Source organism: Notolepis coatsorum (assembly GCF_963971535.1).
Source record: "Notolepis coatsorum genome assembly, chromosome: 9".
NCBI classification, from domain to species: Eukaryota; Metazoa; Chordata; class Actinopteri; order Aulopiformes; family Paralepididae; genus Notolepis; species Notolepis coatsorum.
This window is the reverse complement of record NC_140173.1, coordinates 131,450,747-131,466,883: the sequence shown is the minus strand read 5'-3', so window position 1 is coordinate 131,466,883 and position 16,137 is coordinate 131,450,747. Positions and strand designations below refer to the sequence as shown.

The 16,137-nt window shown below is 44.1% G+C and overlaps 1 protein-coding gene across 2 annotated transcripts; it reads left to right on the top strand.

Annotated features, from left to right (window-relative positions):
* Positions 1–4,584: 4,584 nt before the first annotated feature.
* On the top strand, positions 4,585–14,391 carry ikzf5 (IKAROS family zinc finger 5). Of its 2 annotated transcripts, none has more exons than XM_084321305.1 (4): positions 4,585–5,014; positions 7,076–7,245; positions 10,218–10,391; positions 11,706–14,391. In XM_084321305.1, exons 2-4 carry the CDS (start codon positions 7,110–7,112, stop codon positions 12,662–12,664), a joined length of 1,269 nt encoding a protein of 422 aa, XP_084177431.1. In that variant the 5' UTR covers positions 4,585–5,014; positions 7,076–7,109; the 3' UTR covers positions 12,665–14,391. The 2 variants fall into 2 exon arrangements, with proteins under 2 accessions (XP_084177431.1, XP_084177430.1); XM_084321304.1 differs by having other exon boundaries at positions 7,076–7,251.
* The last annotated feature ends 1,746 nt before the right edge of the window (positions 14,392–16,137 follow it).

Here is a 16,137-nt window from a genome sequence, read left to right as displayed (position 1 = left end):
ATTGGACGGTGTTTGGATTTTTGCTCACTGTGTGTTTACATGAAGATATTCACTTGGGCTGTTTTTGGAATATTGCTCATCACTGTGTTGTTTAACACGAAGAATATAACACCCTGTCCTCCAGCTCGTTTTCAAGTCTGCTCTGTCACTGACCCGTTCCCTCTCTCCCTCTCTCGGTCTTGCACAACATCTGAGAGGTCCGCCGTGAGAGTCTGCAGAGCGGTACAGAGGTCTGCTCCTGCTTCCCAAGACTACCCTTCCGGGAGAAGCTGCAGAGCAGCAGAACTTTGCCCCTTGTTCATTGTACCTGTTTCTTGTTGACCTGCTTTCCCTGTTTCACTTATTCTAGTCACCAAATAAACAAGCCCTTGTATTTGGCAACTCTGAATCCAACTCTCTTGTGTCGTTGCGTTTGGGGTCGGTGTCAAACCATAACATGGACGTTTCAACTAAACAGTGAGTCTCTCTCTCTCTCTCTCTCTCTCTCTCTCTCTCTCTGTGCTTAACGTTAACGTTTGTAAATCGGTTTTTTTAGGAGCAGTACTACTGCTGGCCATTCATGAAGCGAGACATTGCTGATTGTTTATTTATTTTATAACACAAGACTATGACTACCAACTGCCTAGCCAGCCGTGTATCAATCTTGGATGCAATAATAACGTTACTTACCACACTGACTATGTCGATTGCTCATTGATTTAACTACTGCAGCTCTCTCGGATTGAAAATACGTGGATTATGGCTTGTTCAATATCGTCTATGTTTGAATGAATGAATGAATGAGAACTTTATTAACAGATTGCAGAATGGGTACAATACAGTACGGCTCAATACACACAATTGTTAAGGGGATGCAGACCAGAGAAAGACGTTTGTCTTGTTTACATCAGGGTCCCAGATTTTCGATTCATATCGATAGTTTAATAGCTAGCCTTGGCTCGTTTAACAATATGCAAAATATGTGTACAGCCCTGTACTCATACTGAAGTTATTCTTGGTATATAATAGGTCTGATTGTGTAACGAATCGATTCCACGTCGCGCTGTGTGTGAGAGAGAGAAGGAGAGAGGGAGAGATCTGCCTGTGTTTGGAGACGGGCGAGTTTTGTTTCTAACTTTTCTATTTATATTGTGTTTCAAGTTGTGAATTAGAGTCTAGACTATACTTTATTTGACTGGTTGTGTGTTGTTGTAGTAACAGCTGAGCGACTCGTTCATAAGAGCCGATTCATTGCCGTGAGCGTGAGTCGAATCGCTCACGTCTTGCCATGAGTCTTGCGTGGTACAGTACTGTACTGTACATGTTTGCAAATATTTGGTATAGCGCCCCTAGTGGCGAAATACCCACCGGCCGCCACTGTCTGGTCTATGCATGACCTTTCTTTCCGGAATCCTGCTTGATGGTCTCTGAGGAGCATGTCAGCGGCAGTCTTCATCCTATCTAGAATTATCCGGTTGAAGACTTTGCTAGCGGTCGAAAGTAGCGTGATCCCCCAGTAGTTCTTGCATAGTGCAAGGTCCCCTTTCTTTGGTATCTTCACTATGTAGCCTTCTTTCCAATCTTTGGGTATCCTTTCTGTAGGCCAGGCCCATTGCAAGTTGCTGTACTCTGTCGTCTACTCTAAGCCATCCTAGGTTGTCAAAATAGGCAGGGGTGGGTTTTAGGAGTAAGGTCAAGCAGTAGTCTGACCAGTTTGTTTTGTGATGTTTATAGTCTTGTTTTTAGGGCTTTTGAGGTGCTTTAGTACCCTTGGATTTATCCAAAAGTAGCCTAATTAACAATCCAGTTGTGCTTGACAAGTGTAAAATGGCCATAGCGTGTGCGTTATCACAACACTACGACTATGATTGCACCTCATGGTACCAAAGCACCTCAATGGTGCTAAAACTAAATTACAAACACCACAAAACAAACTGGTCAGACTACTGCTTGACCTTACTCCTAGAACCCACCTCACCCCTGCCCACTTTGACAACCTAGGATGGCTTAGAGTAGACGACAGAGTACAGGAACTTGCAATGGGCCTGGTCTACAAGATACACTACACCACTAAGGTACCCATGTACATGTCAAAATACTTCCCAAAGGTCAGTGATGTAAACAAGACAAAACTCTTTCTCTGGTCTGCATCCCCTTAACAATTGTGTGTATTGAGCTGTACTGTATTGTACCCATTCTGCAATCTGTTAATACCATTTTCAATCAATCAATCAATCAAGTGAATACCACAACCACAACACCGAAGGGAGCTCCACAAATCATGTTAAACCCAGATTCGGCTCAAACAAGGGACTAAAAACACGTTTCGCAATTATGCCACATCAATGTGGAACGCCCTACCCACAACTGTAAAGGAATGTGAATCACTACCCACTTTCAAAACCACTCTCAAAGAGCACCTACGGGAGACTGCAATTCGAAACTGGCCCCTGTAAATGTCCAAACCCAACCCCCTCCAATGTACAATGTACTTTCTCTGGTCTGCATGCCCTTAACAATAATTGTATTAATTGAGCTGTACTGTACTGTATGAATGAATGAATGAATGAATGAAAACTTTATTTAACAGATTGCAGAATGGGTACAATACAGTACGGCTCAATACATACAATTGTTAAGGGGATGCAGACCTGAGAAAGACGTTTGTCTTGTTTCCATCAGGGTCCCCCATTTTCAATTCATATAGACATATATGACATACATGACATACAGATAGTCAGTACTGCTACATCTATGACATACCAGATTTGCAAATACAGTACTGTTTGTGATACAGAAGGAGTCAAGAAAAGGGAGTATATACATTTGACGTAGAAACTGTACATTGGAGGAGGTTGGGTGGGGGGGGTTGGGTACATTGGGATATTGACAACCATACTGGGTAATTTACATTGGAGGTGGTTGGGGGGGGGGGCACACTGTATAAACAAGTAACACTGTACATTGAGGGGGGGGGGGGGGAGACACTGTACAAACAAACACAATTGTACATTGAACTATTGACAAAACCATACTAGGTAAATGACTGTACATTGGAGGGGGTTGGGTTAGGATATTTACAGGGGCCAGTGTTGAATTGCAGTCTCCCGTAGGTGTCCCTTGAGAGAGGTTTTGAAAGTGGGTAGTGATCCACATTCCTTTACAGCTTTGGGTAGGGCGTTCCACATTGATGTGGCATAATTGCGAAACGTGTTTAGTCCCTTATTTGAGCCGAATCTGGGTTTAACATGATTTGTGGAGCTCCCTCTGGTGTTGTGATCGTGGTATTCACTGACCTTTGGGAAGTATTTTGACATGTACATGGGTACCTTGGTCGTGTAGTGTATCTTGTAGACCAGGCCCATTGCAAGTTGTTGAATGAATGAATGAATGAAAACTTTATTTAACAGATTGCAGAATGGGTACAATACAGTACGGCTCAATACATACAATTGTTAAGGGGATGCAGACCTGAGAAAGACGTTTGTCTTGTTTCCATCAGGGTCCCCCATTTTCAATTCATATAGACATATATGACATACATGACATACAGATAGTCAGTACTGCTACATCTATACATTTATGACATACCAGATTTGCAAATACAGTACTGTTTGTGATACAGAAGGAGTCAAGAAAAGGGAGTATATACATTTGACGTAGAAACTGTACATTGGAGGTTGGGTGGGGGGGGTTGGGTACATTGGGATATTGACAACCATACTGGGTAATTTACATTGGAGGTGGTTGGGGGGGGGGGGGGCACACTGTATAAACAAGTAACACTGTACATTGAGGGGGGGGGGGGGGAGACACTGTACAAACAAACACAATTGTACATTGAACTATTGACAAAACCATACTAGGTAAATGACTGTACATTGGAGGGGGTTGGAATGATTGGGTTAGGATATTTACAGGGGCCAGTGTTGAATTGCAGTCTCCCGTAGGTGTCCCTTGAGAGAGGTTTTGAAAGTGGGTAGTGATCCACATTCCTTTACAGCTTTGGGTAGGGCGTTCCACATTGATGTGGCATAATTGCGAAACGTGTTTAGTCCCTTATTTGAGCCGAATCTGGGTTTGACATGATTTGTGGAGCTCCCTCTGGTGTTGTGATCGTGGTATTCACTGACCTTTGGGAAGTATTTTGACATGTACATGGGTACCTTGGTCGTGTAGTGTATCTTGTAGACCAGGCCCATTGCAAGTTGTTGTACTCTGTCGTCTACTCTAAGCCATCCTAGGTTGTCAAAGTGGGCAGGGGTGAGGTGGGTTCTAGGAGTAAGGTCAAGCAGTAGTCTGACCAGTTTGTTTTGAGATGTTTGTAATTTTGTTTTTAGCGCCTTTGAGGTGCTTTGGTACCATGAGGTGCAAGCATAGTCGTAGTACCCCTGAATGAGTGCTCCTGCCATTCTGAAATCTGTTAATACAATTTTCAATCAATCAATCAACAGTATACATATCTCAGTTGTGTTTTAGGCTAATTAGGTTATGTTCTGTGAGATAATAATGCACCAAACTAACCATGGGAACCTTTATTTGTGCCTTTATTGCAACTGTAGCAGCGGGGCGACTTTTCTGAACGGACACAGTATGAACTTTCACCCCTCGAACTGCCTTGTTGTTTTGATTTAGCTAGCGGTAGCTTTTCGTAGCAAACCGTCGAGACACGATTGACACATAGATACATATAACCAATTTCACGCATACCCTTCGCACGAATTTGTATACAGCTTAGGTAAACAAAGACCATACAGATGGCGGACTGGCGCGTTTGTTGAGGACGTCAGACGAAACGATGCGGTCTCTCCAAGATAAGCTAACGTTAGCTGGCTGGCTAGCGTATCGCTAGCAACGACGACGATGATGATGATGCTGGGGAACGCCGTGTAGAGACGAACCAGACAACAAGCCGGGCTGCCTTGCTCATTGCCTAGATCCCTGATTGTCTATGTAGCAATCTGCATAGCTAACGGTAACCACATATATAACGTCGGAATTCGAGATACTACAAATCGCTGGATATCTTGAAAAGGTAACGTTAAAGTGCAATCATACAATTATTTTAGGTCGGCGAGGAGTGGAGACCAAAATAGAGCTAGTTTGTTACACTGATGATGACGTTACACAGTACTTTCACATTTGTTTGCTTCCCTGTTACAGCTAAATGTACATTCGAGTAACAATAAGTGGTTACTGTCACCACAAGTTAAAGCTACGTTGAATCAGAAGAAGCAGAAACACTTAGGTGTTTGAATACAAAGACTACAGGAAGTTGTCTTGGTGACGATGGTCAGAAAGGTCCTCCAGTGACGTCAGTGCTTTAGTTAAACTGAATAACTCAAAGAGGACAACAAGATACCAGACTATATAAGCTAGACTCACTGCTACTAGTACTAATACTTCCAGACCAGTGGTTCAAAAAAAGACTTCATGTCAAGGACCCCCAGATTGATACAAAATTGACCAAGGACCCCCATCTGAGAAGATAATGTCCCAGGGACCCCCATCTGAGAAGGTATTTGTGTTCATACATGATTTAGTCCACAATTCCACAAGTGTTTATAATGTACAGGTGGGACTGGGGAGAGTGAAACATATGATCAGAATAGTCATTCTTATATATATTATCTAATTGTACTAACATCTAGTGAATAAAATTAGTGAAATTAAACTACTCATTTTGCTTTTGATAACCACTGACGTTCTAGAATCTAGACTATCACTCTCAGGCCCCGTTTAGACGGAAACGCTAGCAGGTGAATCCGCAAAAATATTTTTTCGGATGTGCCTTTCGTTTATACGGAAACAGCGTTTTTACGGGGTGAAACCGCAAAAAAGTGAGACTACCTTCCAGGGTGGAATTCCTAGAAACGATAAACCTTTGCGCTATCATCTAAACTGTCAAACCGCATAAAACGATGACGAAAGGGTTGTCAAGGCTCTCGTCGCGTGTACTGCTTACATCACAGGCATGCGTCAGTAGCCTAGAAGCGTAAACAAAGCATGTCTGATTCTATCCATGGCGATCACCTGAAGGCTACATTGGCAGTACTTTTAAATACACAAGAATCTCTCCCGCGGCGTGACTGGACCCACTGTCTGTGAGTGACTCTGCTTTGGTCCAATCACATTCCCCACCCACAGTCTGCGAATCAGAGGCAGAGTAGGGCGGGTCTTCACAGCACGTCGTGTGACAGCGGGGCTCAGTCGTCTGGAGTCGTTACAGCCTTGTCTGCACGGAGAATTCCATCCCAAAACGATAGTCTAAACGCAAAATTAAAAGTGAAACCTTAAGACGACTTTTGCGGTTTCTGTTCAGACTCTCTCCGTCTAAACGTAGCCTCAGTAATATGTTCATCCGTTTTGCTATGCAGTAGGTTTGCAGTTGTGGAGTGAAGTGACGAGTGTCTCCTCACAGACCACTGACCACAAGTCAGTTCTACTGGAAAGGGTTGTGTGTAGGGCTGGGCGATATAACGATAATTATCGCAATATATTTTAATAATCGATTTTTTTTTTAACCTGCAACAGGGCAGTTTTAAACCCAGAGACGGTGGACAGACTTTTCTTTCTTGCCTGCAACTTAAAGTAATGGCTTTGCTTGTCCAAATGACAATACTGACCAAATTGAGATATATTTTTCTCTTTTATTTTGTTTGCTTTCTAATTTAAAATACAGTTTGAAACCGTCTGCACACAGTAGGCTATGTGTGCTAGCAGAGCTAGTCTCCAGTCGCGAGTCACGGTGCACATGTTGCGGTGGTTTGTCCACCAAAAAAGCGCCAAAAGAAACTAGCAGAGCCAGAACTATTCAACTCCCCTGGAGCCACAGCCAGCAGAGAAGCCTGTTTACTTTCACTTTCAAACCAGCTGCAGCCTGACAACTGGAGTGTGTGAGGGGCTATAACACTAAAGATGGCGGCAACGACAAAGAATTGCTGCAAAATAAACATACATCTGTTGTTTAAAAAAAATTCGCTGTCGCAATATCATTTTTTTTTTTTTTGGCCATATCGCCGAGCCCTAGTTGTGTGTATTAAGTACATGTCAGCAGCAGCAGAACACTGTAACAGCACTCTGTGTATCATGACAGGGTTGGACACCTGCAGCTATCGCCCTCTCTTCCGATGGGTGAGGAGGAGAAGCCGGACACGCTGGACTTCGTGAAGGACTTCCAGGAGTATCTCAGCCAGCAGACGCAACATGTCAACATGATCTCTGGTTCAGTCAGTGGCATCAAAGAGGCGGATGAGCTGCCAGCAGGTAGCTGTATGTCATCAGCCGCCTCGCGCTCCTCTAGCTAGTAGCTGGACATCGCAGCTTTTTACTGTGGGCATGTTTACCACATATGTATCATCATGTAGTCTACCTAACGCAGTATGTCGTGGTGCAAAAAAAACGTGTGACAATATGTATTATTGTAGAGTTCGGGGGGGGGGGGGGGGGTTTGAAAGGTATTGTCATATCAGAGTTGTAGTCTTGCCCTGTTATGACTGAAGCCTAGGGCTGGGCGATATATATTGAGTATACTCGATGTATCGCGGCTTGTTCTACATGAGATGTAGTCAATTACTATATCGTGAACATCGAGTATATGTTGTCACGTCGCGGCTGAGATGAGACTTGCTTTAGCGCAGAGCTGTCCTCATTTTCATTATAGACACAGACCAGCGCGGACCGGCTTAAATGACATGCAATTGTAATTTGATTAGACACAGACCAGCGCGGAGTCGGACCTTTAATGACATGCAATTTAATTGACGCGAGCAATGGGCTAACGTTAGCTGCTAACTTATCCCATGACTAGGCTAAGCTAACTAGCGTTAGCTGCTAACCCTGGCAACGCTCAAAGCGGACTCCATGACACTAGTTCCATTTGTGAGGAAAGGGGGTGGGTTATATTGACGACGCTTGACAACAGAGGTTTAAACATAACTTCATATTTATTGGTTATTCGTTTCTTTATATTGGGCATCCAGTTTCATCTCCCATGTGTTAAACTCTTCCTGTGTTGACATTCGAGTGTGACATCATCACCTATGGCAGCTTATACGCTCAAAGCGCAAACCTAGAACAAAACTCGAGGGGGGGGGGGGGGGGGGCTGGCGCTCTCTCTCTCTCTCTCTACATTCAATGATTTAAAGTAGCCAAACGTTACAGTGTAAATACTAACTGGATAGTTGATGATATAAACATTTAATTTCATTATCTGAAATATTCTAAAATCATTAAGTCTGCTATAAGCCATTATCCCTTTGTGTGTGATTATTATTTTCTCACAGTAGTGTGTATATATACAGGGAACAAAATAACTGCACGCCATTCGCCAAATGCATGTAGATTTACCGTCTGGCGGCTAAAAATAATAGTCTGCCCGCCAGATGGCGTGTAGTTCATATCGATACTCTTATTTTGAAAATCCTGTGCGGGTCTCATTGCCGCCCCAAGCGCAGCTCCAGTCATAATATCTGGGCTCCGGCAGCTAGCAACGTTCAGGTTCATATGATACTCTTATTTTGAAAAACCCTCTAGCAACTCCGCGAGTCATATGATATCCGCCCACTCCGTGTTTCACTTTCTTGAAAACAGAGCAGCAGCGTCAACACAGCAGCGTTAACACAGCAGTGCGCCTACAGACACGAAATAAGTCCTTGATGTTTTTTTTCTTCTCACAACGAGTCCAATGCAGCTACATGCTTTGCACCGTCGCCATTCCTTTATGCCCACATCGCCCGAAATGAACGTTTATGTACCAATCACTACAACGTTAACGTAAGCTAACAAGCTAATCCTGATGATCAGACGAGGCAGAGCCACAGTGAACAGCACTGAGGAAATGGGGGGGGGGGGGCACTCTCCCGTTCCCTGTGTGTGTGTGTGTGTGTGCGTGCGTTTGGAAAGACGACGGAGTCACTAGTCAGGACTCAGGACAGGAGTATATTATAGTAAACTGAGGATTACTGAGGATGGACAGATAATGTTGATATTCAAATATAAAAAAGTTTCGAGAGGAGTGGAAGTTTGAAGACAGACTAGAATATGATGCGGGGTGGTGAGTTGAAACACAGTGTGTGTGTGTCCCGACCCCACTTCTATGTTTCAATAAATTATTTGCATTTAAAACTATTAACGCTGACTCATTCCTTCAGTCCACTCAAAATTATGCTAATATTCCTTATGTTGTTTATGATATTAATTGAAAATAGCATATGAGTCACAGGCTCTTAGCCCATTCGGTAAGTCCGATCACGCCGCCATTTTTCTTTTGCCAAAGTATAAACAAAGTCTCAAGCGAACGCCGGTGGTCTCGCGAGAGGTTAAACGTTGGACCGTGACGTCAGAGGAGACACTCCAAGCTGCACTTGAATGCACAGACTGGAGGGTATTCCGTGATAACACAGCCAATATTAACGAATACACTGAAACGGTGCTTGACTTTGTCTGTACTCTGGTAGAAGAAACAATCCCCTCTACCACAATTAGAATCTACCCAAATCAAAAGCCCTGGGTAGATAAATCCGTCCGTGAGGCTCTGAAAGTGCGCACATCAGCCTACAACACCGGGCTGGTGACAGGCAACATGGAAGAACACAAGACGGCAAGATACAACGTCAGGAGAGCAGTAATAGAGGCAAAACGGCGTTACAGGGATAAAGTTGAACTTCAGTTTGAACAGGCTGACTCTAGAGGCATGTGGCAGGGCCTCAGAACAATGACAGATTACAAAGGCACCTCCCTCAAACTGAACAGTGACATCTCCTTAGCAAATGATCTCAATTCCTTCTATGCGAGGTTTGAGGCTGTGAATAACAACAAGACTCGTACTGATACGTACGTCTTGTGTATAAAAAAAATATATAAAAAAAAGGTGTGTAAAGCTAGCTCTATTGACGAGCTTTATTTGTGTATACATACAAAGCTCTATAGCAAACCAGTGAGGGTGGCAGCACCAAGTGTCCGTCGACTGGAGGATTTGAAAGGAGTCTTTGAAGAGAAAAGGGTAATATTTCATAGTGTATTTTTGCAGCGGCTTGTGTTTTCACCCCACCGGCCTTTGCCGCTTTCTGTTGATCCCTTTGAAAACACACCGCTTGCAATAATTAGTCAGGACAAGTTTTGACTCAACCCTCAGAATCTGCAGCGGTTTGTAATAGAGCTTTGTGCACACACCGCTCATCAACGGAGAGCTACATGGTACACAGACAATGTAAAGTGTTGTCTCTCTCTGTGTGCAGACTGTAGTCAGAATGGACTGGAGCACCCGTCGGTGGACATGTCGCTGGAGGACAGCTCGGGCATCCTGGTGGACGGCTTCGAGAGGACGTACGACGGCAAACTCAAGTGTCGCTACTGTAACTACGCCACCAGGGGCACGGCGCGGCTCATCGAACACATCCGCATTCACACCGGTAAGCGGGAGGAGACGGCCATGATAGATGTCTCTCTTCAGTTGGAGGTACAGTAGATACCTAGAAGCACACACACACACAAATGCTGTGCACATCGGGTCTTGGTGATGCCTTAAAGCAGGGGTGGGCAATTATTTTTCCCAGGGGGCCGAATGAGCAACTGAAAATATGTTGGGGGGCCGGGCCAAAATTCCAAACTCAATTATGCATAATATACATTTTATTTCTATATAAAAAGCAGTAAATGGCATTGTTTTGACCCCTGGTAAGAGTGTATGTTATTATTTGGCAATTAAAAGGTGAGGTTAGCTTTCAAAAATATAATTTATTCAAATAGAATTTATTTCCAAAATGATAAACAATATGTGAAACATTAATAACAAAGGGCATTTTGAGTTTCATATACTATTGAAACAAGGATTTTCTTAGCTTTCTAAAGACATCACATCATCTTATAGCAAAAATAAACAAGACATGTCACTGAACTGTGTAAAGAAAAGTGTCCCAGTTTTGTAGCCTTTTTTACTTTACATGCCTATATTAAACATTTAATGTTTTCAGAACTGTGCAAAAAAAAGAAAAAAAATATCAAGTGTCCCATTTCACTTGTTATATTTCCACATTTTAGTGTTCTTCAGTTCTTTTTTTTTTCATTCAGTGTGATAAATCAGTCTCTGTTGAGAAGTCCATCAAAGTCAGGTTGCATGTCTGAGGTGGAGATGCGAAGCACAGCTGCCAGATGTTCATCAGTGAGAGAGGATCTGTACCTGGACTTGGTAAACATCATGACTGAGAATGTCTGTTCACATATGTAGGTGGATCCAAAGAGAACCAACATCTTCTGAGCATGTCTCCTAAGCGTATACTGTGCGTGTGAACGTTGACATGAGAAAAAAAAAGTTAAATTTTTATTTATTTATTTTTAAATTTTTTATTATCATGTAATCTTTCGCGGGCCGGTCAGAATCATCCCGGGCCGTACAATGCCCAGGTCTGCCTTAAAGAGATACTGTGACGGTTTTAAACGCTTTTGTTGGGTTATTTTTTCCTCACTGTACATTTGTCATTTGTCAGTTTCCCTAGAATTGGTGAAACCATAAGGCATTGCACTGTCTGGTGAAGAGAAGCAATCCAATCCAACTACAGTTCTGAATGTCAAATGTGTCCCTTTTTTTAAGGACCTGAATAGCTTTTTAGTAATTGCGGTTTTAATTGTCCAGCCGATTGATATTTGACCGTTTCTTTTTGTTATCGAGCCCTACTGACTTCCATTGTCCCCTCTCGTGTTTTGTGTTCCTCTCTGCTGACAAACAGGAGAGAAACCCCACCGCTGCCACCTGTGCCCCTTCGCCTCGGCCTACGAGCGCCACCTGGAGGCCCACATGCGCTCGCACACGGGGGAGAAGCCTTACAAGTGTGAGCTGTGTTCCTTCCGCTGCAGCGACCGCAGCAACCTGTCTCACCACCGCCGCCGGCGCCACAAGCTGCTGCCCATGAAAGGCGCTCGCTCCCTGTCCCACAAGAAGATGCTCAGTGTCCTGCAGAAGAAGGCCACGCTGGGCTACGGCCGCCGGCTCCTCATCAACTTCAGCCCGCCCTCCATGGTGGTGCACAAGGCCGACAACATGAACGACTACTCCCACGAGCTGCCCCACCTTCGCCAGGAGGCCTACGACGACCAGGGTGGGGCCGGCGAGGACGGGAGCTCGAGGGATGAAAACCCTCCCCACCACCACGACCTGGTGATGGATAACCCCCTGAATCAGCTCTCCACCCTGGCCGGCCAGTTGGCCAGCCTCCCCTCCGACGCCCAGGCCCAGACCCAGCCTCCCATGTCTCCCGGAGCCGAGTCCGTCGTGGACGAGAAGCCCTTCCTCATCCAGCCGCCGCCCCACCCCGCCACGGCGCCCGTCTCGGCCCGCGCCTCCTCCTCCTCCCCCGTCACCCCGGAGCCCAGACCCCCTCCCCACAGCAGCTGCAGCCCGGGCGGCGGCGGGCCCTGCAGCGAGCACAGCGGCCGCACCAGCACCCCCAGTGTCACCAACAGCCAGCCCGGCACCCCGGCCCCCGGCCTGTCGGCCCACCACCACGAGCCCCAGCTGCTGGACCACTGCCAGCACTGTGACATCTACTTCCCCGACAACATCCTCTACACCATCCACATGGGTTGCCACGGCTACGAGAACCCCTTCCAGTGCAACATCTGTGGCCAGAAGTGCAGGAACAAGTACGACTTCGCCTGCCACTTTGCCCGCGGGCAGCATAAGCAGTGACTGACCGCCGGGCTCCGCGGCTGAAAGGACACATTCGAAGGGATGGAGCTTGGTTTTTTTTTTCCAATTAATTCCACCGTGATCTTTATTTATTGCTTTTTAACTTTAATGATACTGGCCTTGATGTAGCCTAGCCTTTTGAAAAGCTTTGTGTACCGACTGATTTTTAGAAAAGGCAAAAAGAGAACAGGTCGACCAGAGGATGGTTTTTACTTTGTACCCGTTCAGGTGCCCGACGCGTGCTTGTGAACATAAAAGGGGATGTGGTGAATATCTTATCTTAGTTTTAATCATCGGCATTCCTCCGTTGACTACGTCAGACGAAGAACCATATAGCTCCTGTGTTTTAAGTTATTGTATTAAAATTGTTTTCAAATTGTATTATCTAAAGATGGTACAGTTGAGAGTGTTGTGTACATTCTTATTATGACGTACACATTCACACTCCCCCAAGTGATATGGATCGACAACTGTGACTACACAGGCTGTTCGAAATATTTAAAAAAAAAATTGGTATTATATGGTTCTTCGCCTCAAGGGTTCAATGAATACTTAAGTATCGCCTAGATGATGCTAACACACTACAGTGGATCTGTTGACTTAAGAATGGTTGTTATTGGAGCCTACTTGTCTAAATCATTTCAGAGTGCGTGGTGCATTACTAATCTTTCTTTACAGTGCCTAACATATTCACTCGTGTCCCTAGCTAGAAAGGACGATTCATCTGAAGAACGGTGGATATTGTGATGTAATGTCCTGGATCTACCCAGAACCATAGCGAGACAAGGGTTTGGTCCTTCTGGTTTTGAACCGTAGTCACGAAAGCTCCATAAACCCTTCTCCGTGGATGCTGCTACTTGTGATTCTATGCCAGCTCACTTTTTTTCCTAAAGCTGGCAACAAAATGGTGCCCTAAAACAACATGGCCAAACTCTTACCATCTGTGGTTCTGGATTGGCCCAAAGCCAATGGAGCTTTGTTTTATTTTTTTAATCAGGTTGGTTCAAGTTGTACTGTTTGTGAAGGCCCTCCGTGTAGAGTGCCCTTCCATAAACCAACAGCTTTGGCAACTGACAGACATTTTGCTAAATGGGTGTTTTTGGAAAGCAAAGCATAGCCTTTTAAATAAATCAAGTCCCACTCTTGACCTCTGACCTCTTGCTATTGTATTGGCTTACTTTGATATCCAGCATCTCCAACTCTTAAAGCAGAATCACTGTGTCTTTAGTCTCTTCTGTCAACTCCGTTTTGTTCAGAATTGCCAAGTAGCACCAGAGGTGCCATGTATTAGCCTTTGTGATATAACACACCTTGAGTTTCCCCATTTATTGTACGGATCTCAATGCTTTTATGAATATTTACTGAGTATTGTATTCTGAGTGGTCGGATAGGTGTTCAGTGTCTATAAAGAAGAGAGAAAAAAAAGTGATATTACGTTGCTGCCTTGGCAAGGTTGTTTCATCGTATCGGATACTGTCGTGTCTGTTGTTGCTTAGCAACGTGTGTGGAGAACATAGTTACTGTTTCAAGGACCAACTGCTGTCACCATGCCTACCGTTAATACAGGTGTCCAATGATGATGGGTTATGTTCTGTCAATGTGTCGTAGATACGGTGAATGTTGAAGCGTTTTTGGCGATCACTCTCTTCCCTCTGGGTCGACAAATCATTTTATCGTGAGATGATTTAATCTGAACTAATTTATAAGTAAAGTGTTTTCTAACAGATCAGCCCTTTGTCTCGTTTGTATTTCTCTCGTTTGTTCTTTTGTCTTCCTCTGACTTTCATTTCGTCTACTGATTGAGATGGCATGTGACTGCGGCTTCATCTAACGTACGCTGCATTCTAGAAAGGAACCAGGAAGGTACTCTCCTGTGTGATCTTTCAGCAAGAATGAGTCTGAAGTGAAGAAATGTACGTCTTTTCATGATGCTTTTAATCATTTTGCTACAGTACAGACAATAAAAAAAAGTGACGTGACACAAAAGCTGTCAATGTAATTGACCCATCTTAAGCACCGCCCTCTTTTCTTGATCATCCAATCACAATGGTCGATTCCCTCTGACAAACAAAACTTTGTCCATATCAAGGCCACATAGTTGAATAGAGATGTAGGAGCACTATTGATTAGAAGAGATGGTTGAAAAGATGCTCATTGAAGGATCAAGCTTCAACTCTAGCCTTGGCTTCATCTTGCATCTCAGGGTCTGAAGGGGAGGAGACGAGAACAAAATGTAATTTGTGGTCAATATTATGTTATTATCAGAGTACAACGTTTAGCAGATTTACTTTGTCAGTTTACATGAGGCAATTGAAATGTCTACTTCTGCATATCCCTCCCAGTTACATACAGTCCCCTACTGTAGATACATTGCTTCATAGAGCAGGGTCCCCTGCACTGCCTGCAGTACAGCACACCTGGGAGCAGTTTTGGGGTTTAATGCCTTGCTAAAGGGCACTTAATATGGCAGATATAGCTCGCAACTGGAACAGACCAGCGTCCTTTTGGTTACAAGTCTTCCTCACTACCTCTAGCCCATCCCGCCACCCCATTTAAGCCCATATAGTGCACATATCATTAGCTTATGGCAATACATCCTCCCATCCACTGTTAGATTAGATTAGATTCTAATTTATTGTCATTATACAGCACAAGTACAGTACGAAACGAAAACAGTTTTGGCATCCAACCAGAGTGCAAATGTAGCAGTAAAGTATTATATGGTATACACAGCATTTGTACGCTATTATACAGAGCTATGGGTTATATGCAGGTGTATAAGTAAGTATATAGAGGGGTTATATGCAGGTATATTCAGACAAATATGGATATATATATATAAATGTGGTAGTATAAATGCGGTATATACAGCACTGTTGTAGATGCTATCATACAGAGTATATGGGTAGACTATAGTATGAGGTGGGTAGTTAAGATTATTATGATTACAGTGTAGGGCGGCAGTTGTAGACAGTGAAAGCAGGTAGGTATAAATTGAGTATAGGCAACGGAGTTCAGAGTCATACAGTCGCTGCTGTCGGGACAAAACCTCATAACTCCAAAAACCCAACTTTTCAGCAGATGAAAAAAACTAACACAGATTTGAGGGTGAATAGAGTTAGGAGGTTTAGACAGATGATCGGTTTAATGCTTTCCCATTGTTTAAACTTTGTAAAACCCACACACATATGGAGGATGATCTACGGAGTTGATTTATATAATAAAAAAAATTCAAAAAATGGAGTTATGAGGTTTTGTCCCGACAGCAGCGCAGTATAGGTAGCAGAGCCCAGTATCAAATGTATGAAAAACCAAGTGTAAATGGCTTCCCGACCTTTGAGTCGAATGGGTCCCAGGAGGATCACATGGCTCTCGTGGGCCGAGTCTGACCCCAAGTCTCTAGCCTTGCGGGTCCTGCAGTCCTGGACCTTGCGGCAGCGTGAGTTGTGGTCAGAGGCCTGGCAGATGAGGAT

Bases quoted from the DNA above. Each gene is read 5' to 3' on its own strand.
- ikzf5 (XM_084321304.1), top strand. From the start codon at position 7,110: ATGGGTGAGGAGGAGAAGCCGGACACGCTGGACTTCGTGAAGGACTTC. The intron at 7,252-10,217 runs GTATGTCATCAG...CTCTGTGTGCAG, and splicing joins TGAGCTGCCAGCAGGTAGCT to ACTGTAGTCAGAATGGACTG. The intron at 10,392-11,705 runs GTAAGCGGGAGG...GCTGACAAACAG, and splicing joins ACACATCCGCATTCACACCG to GAGAGAAACCCCACCGCTGC.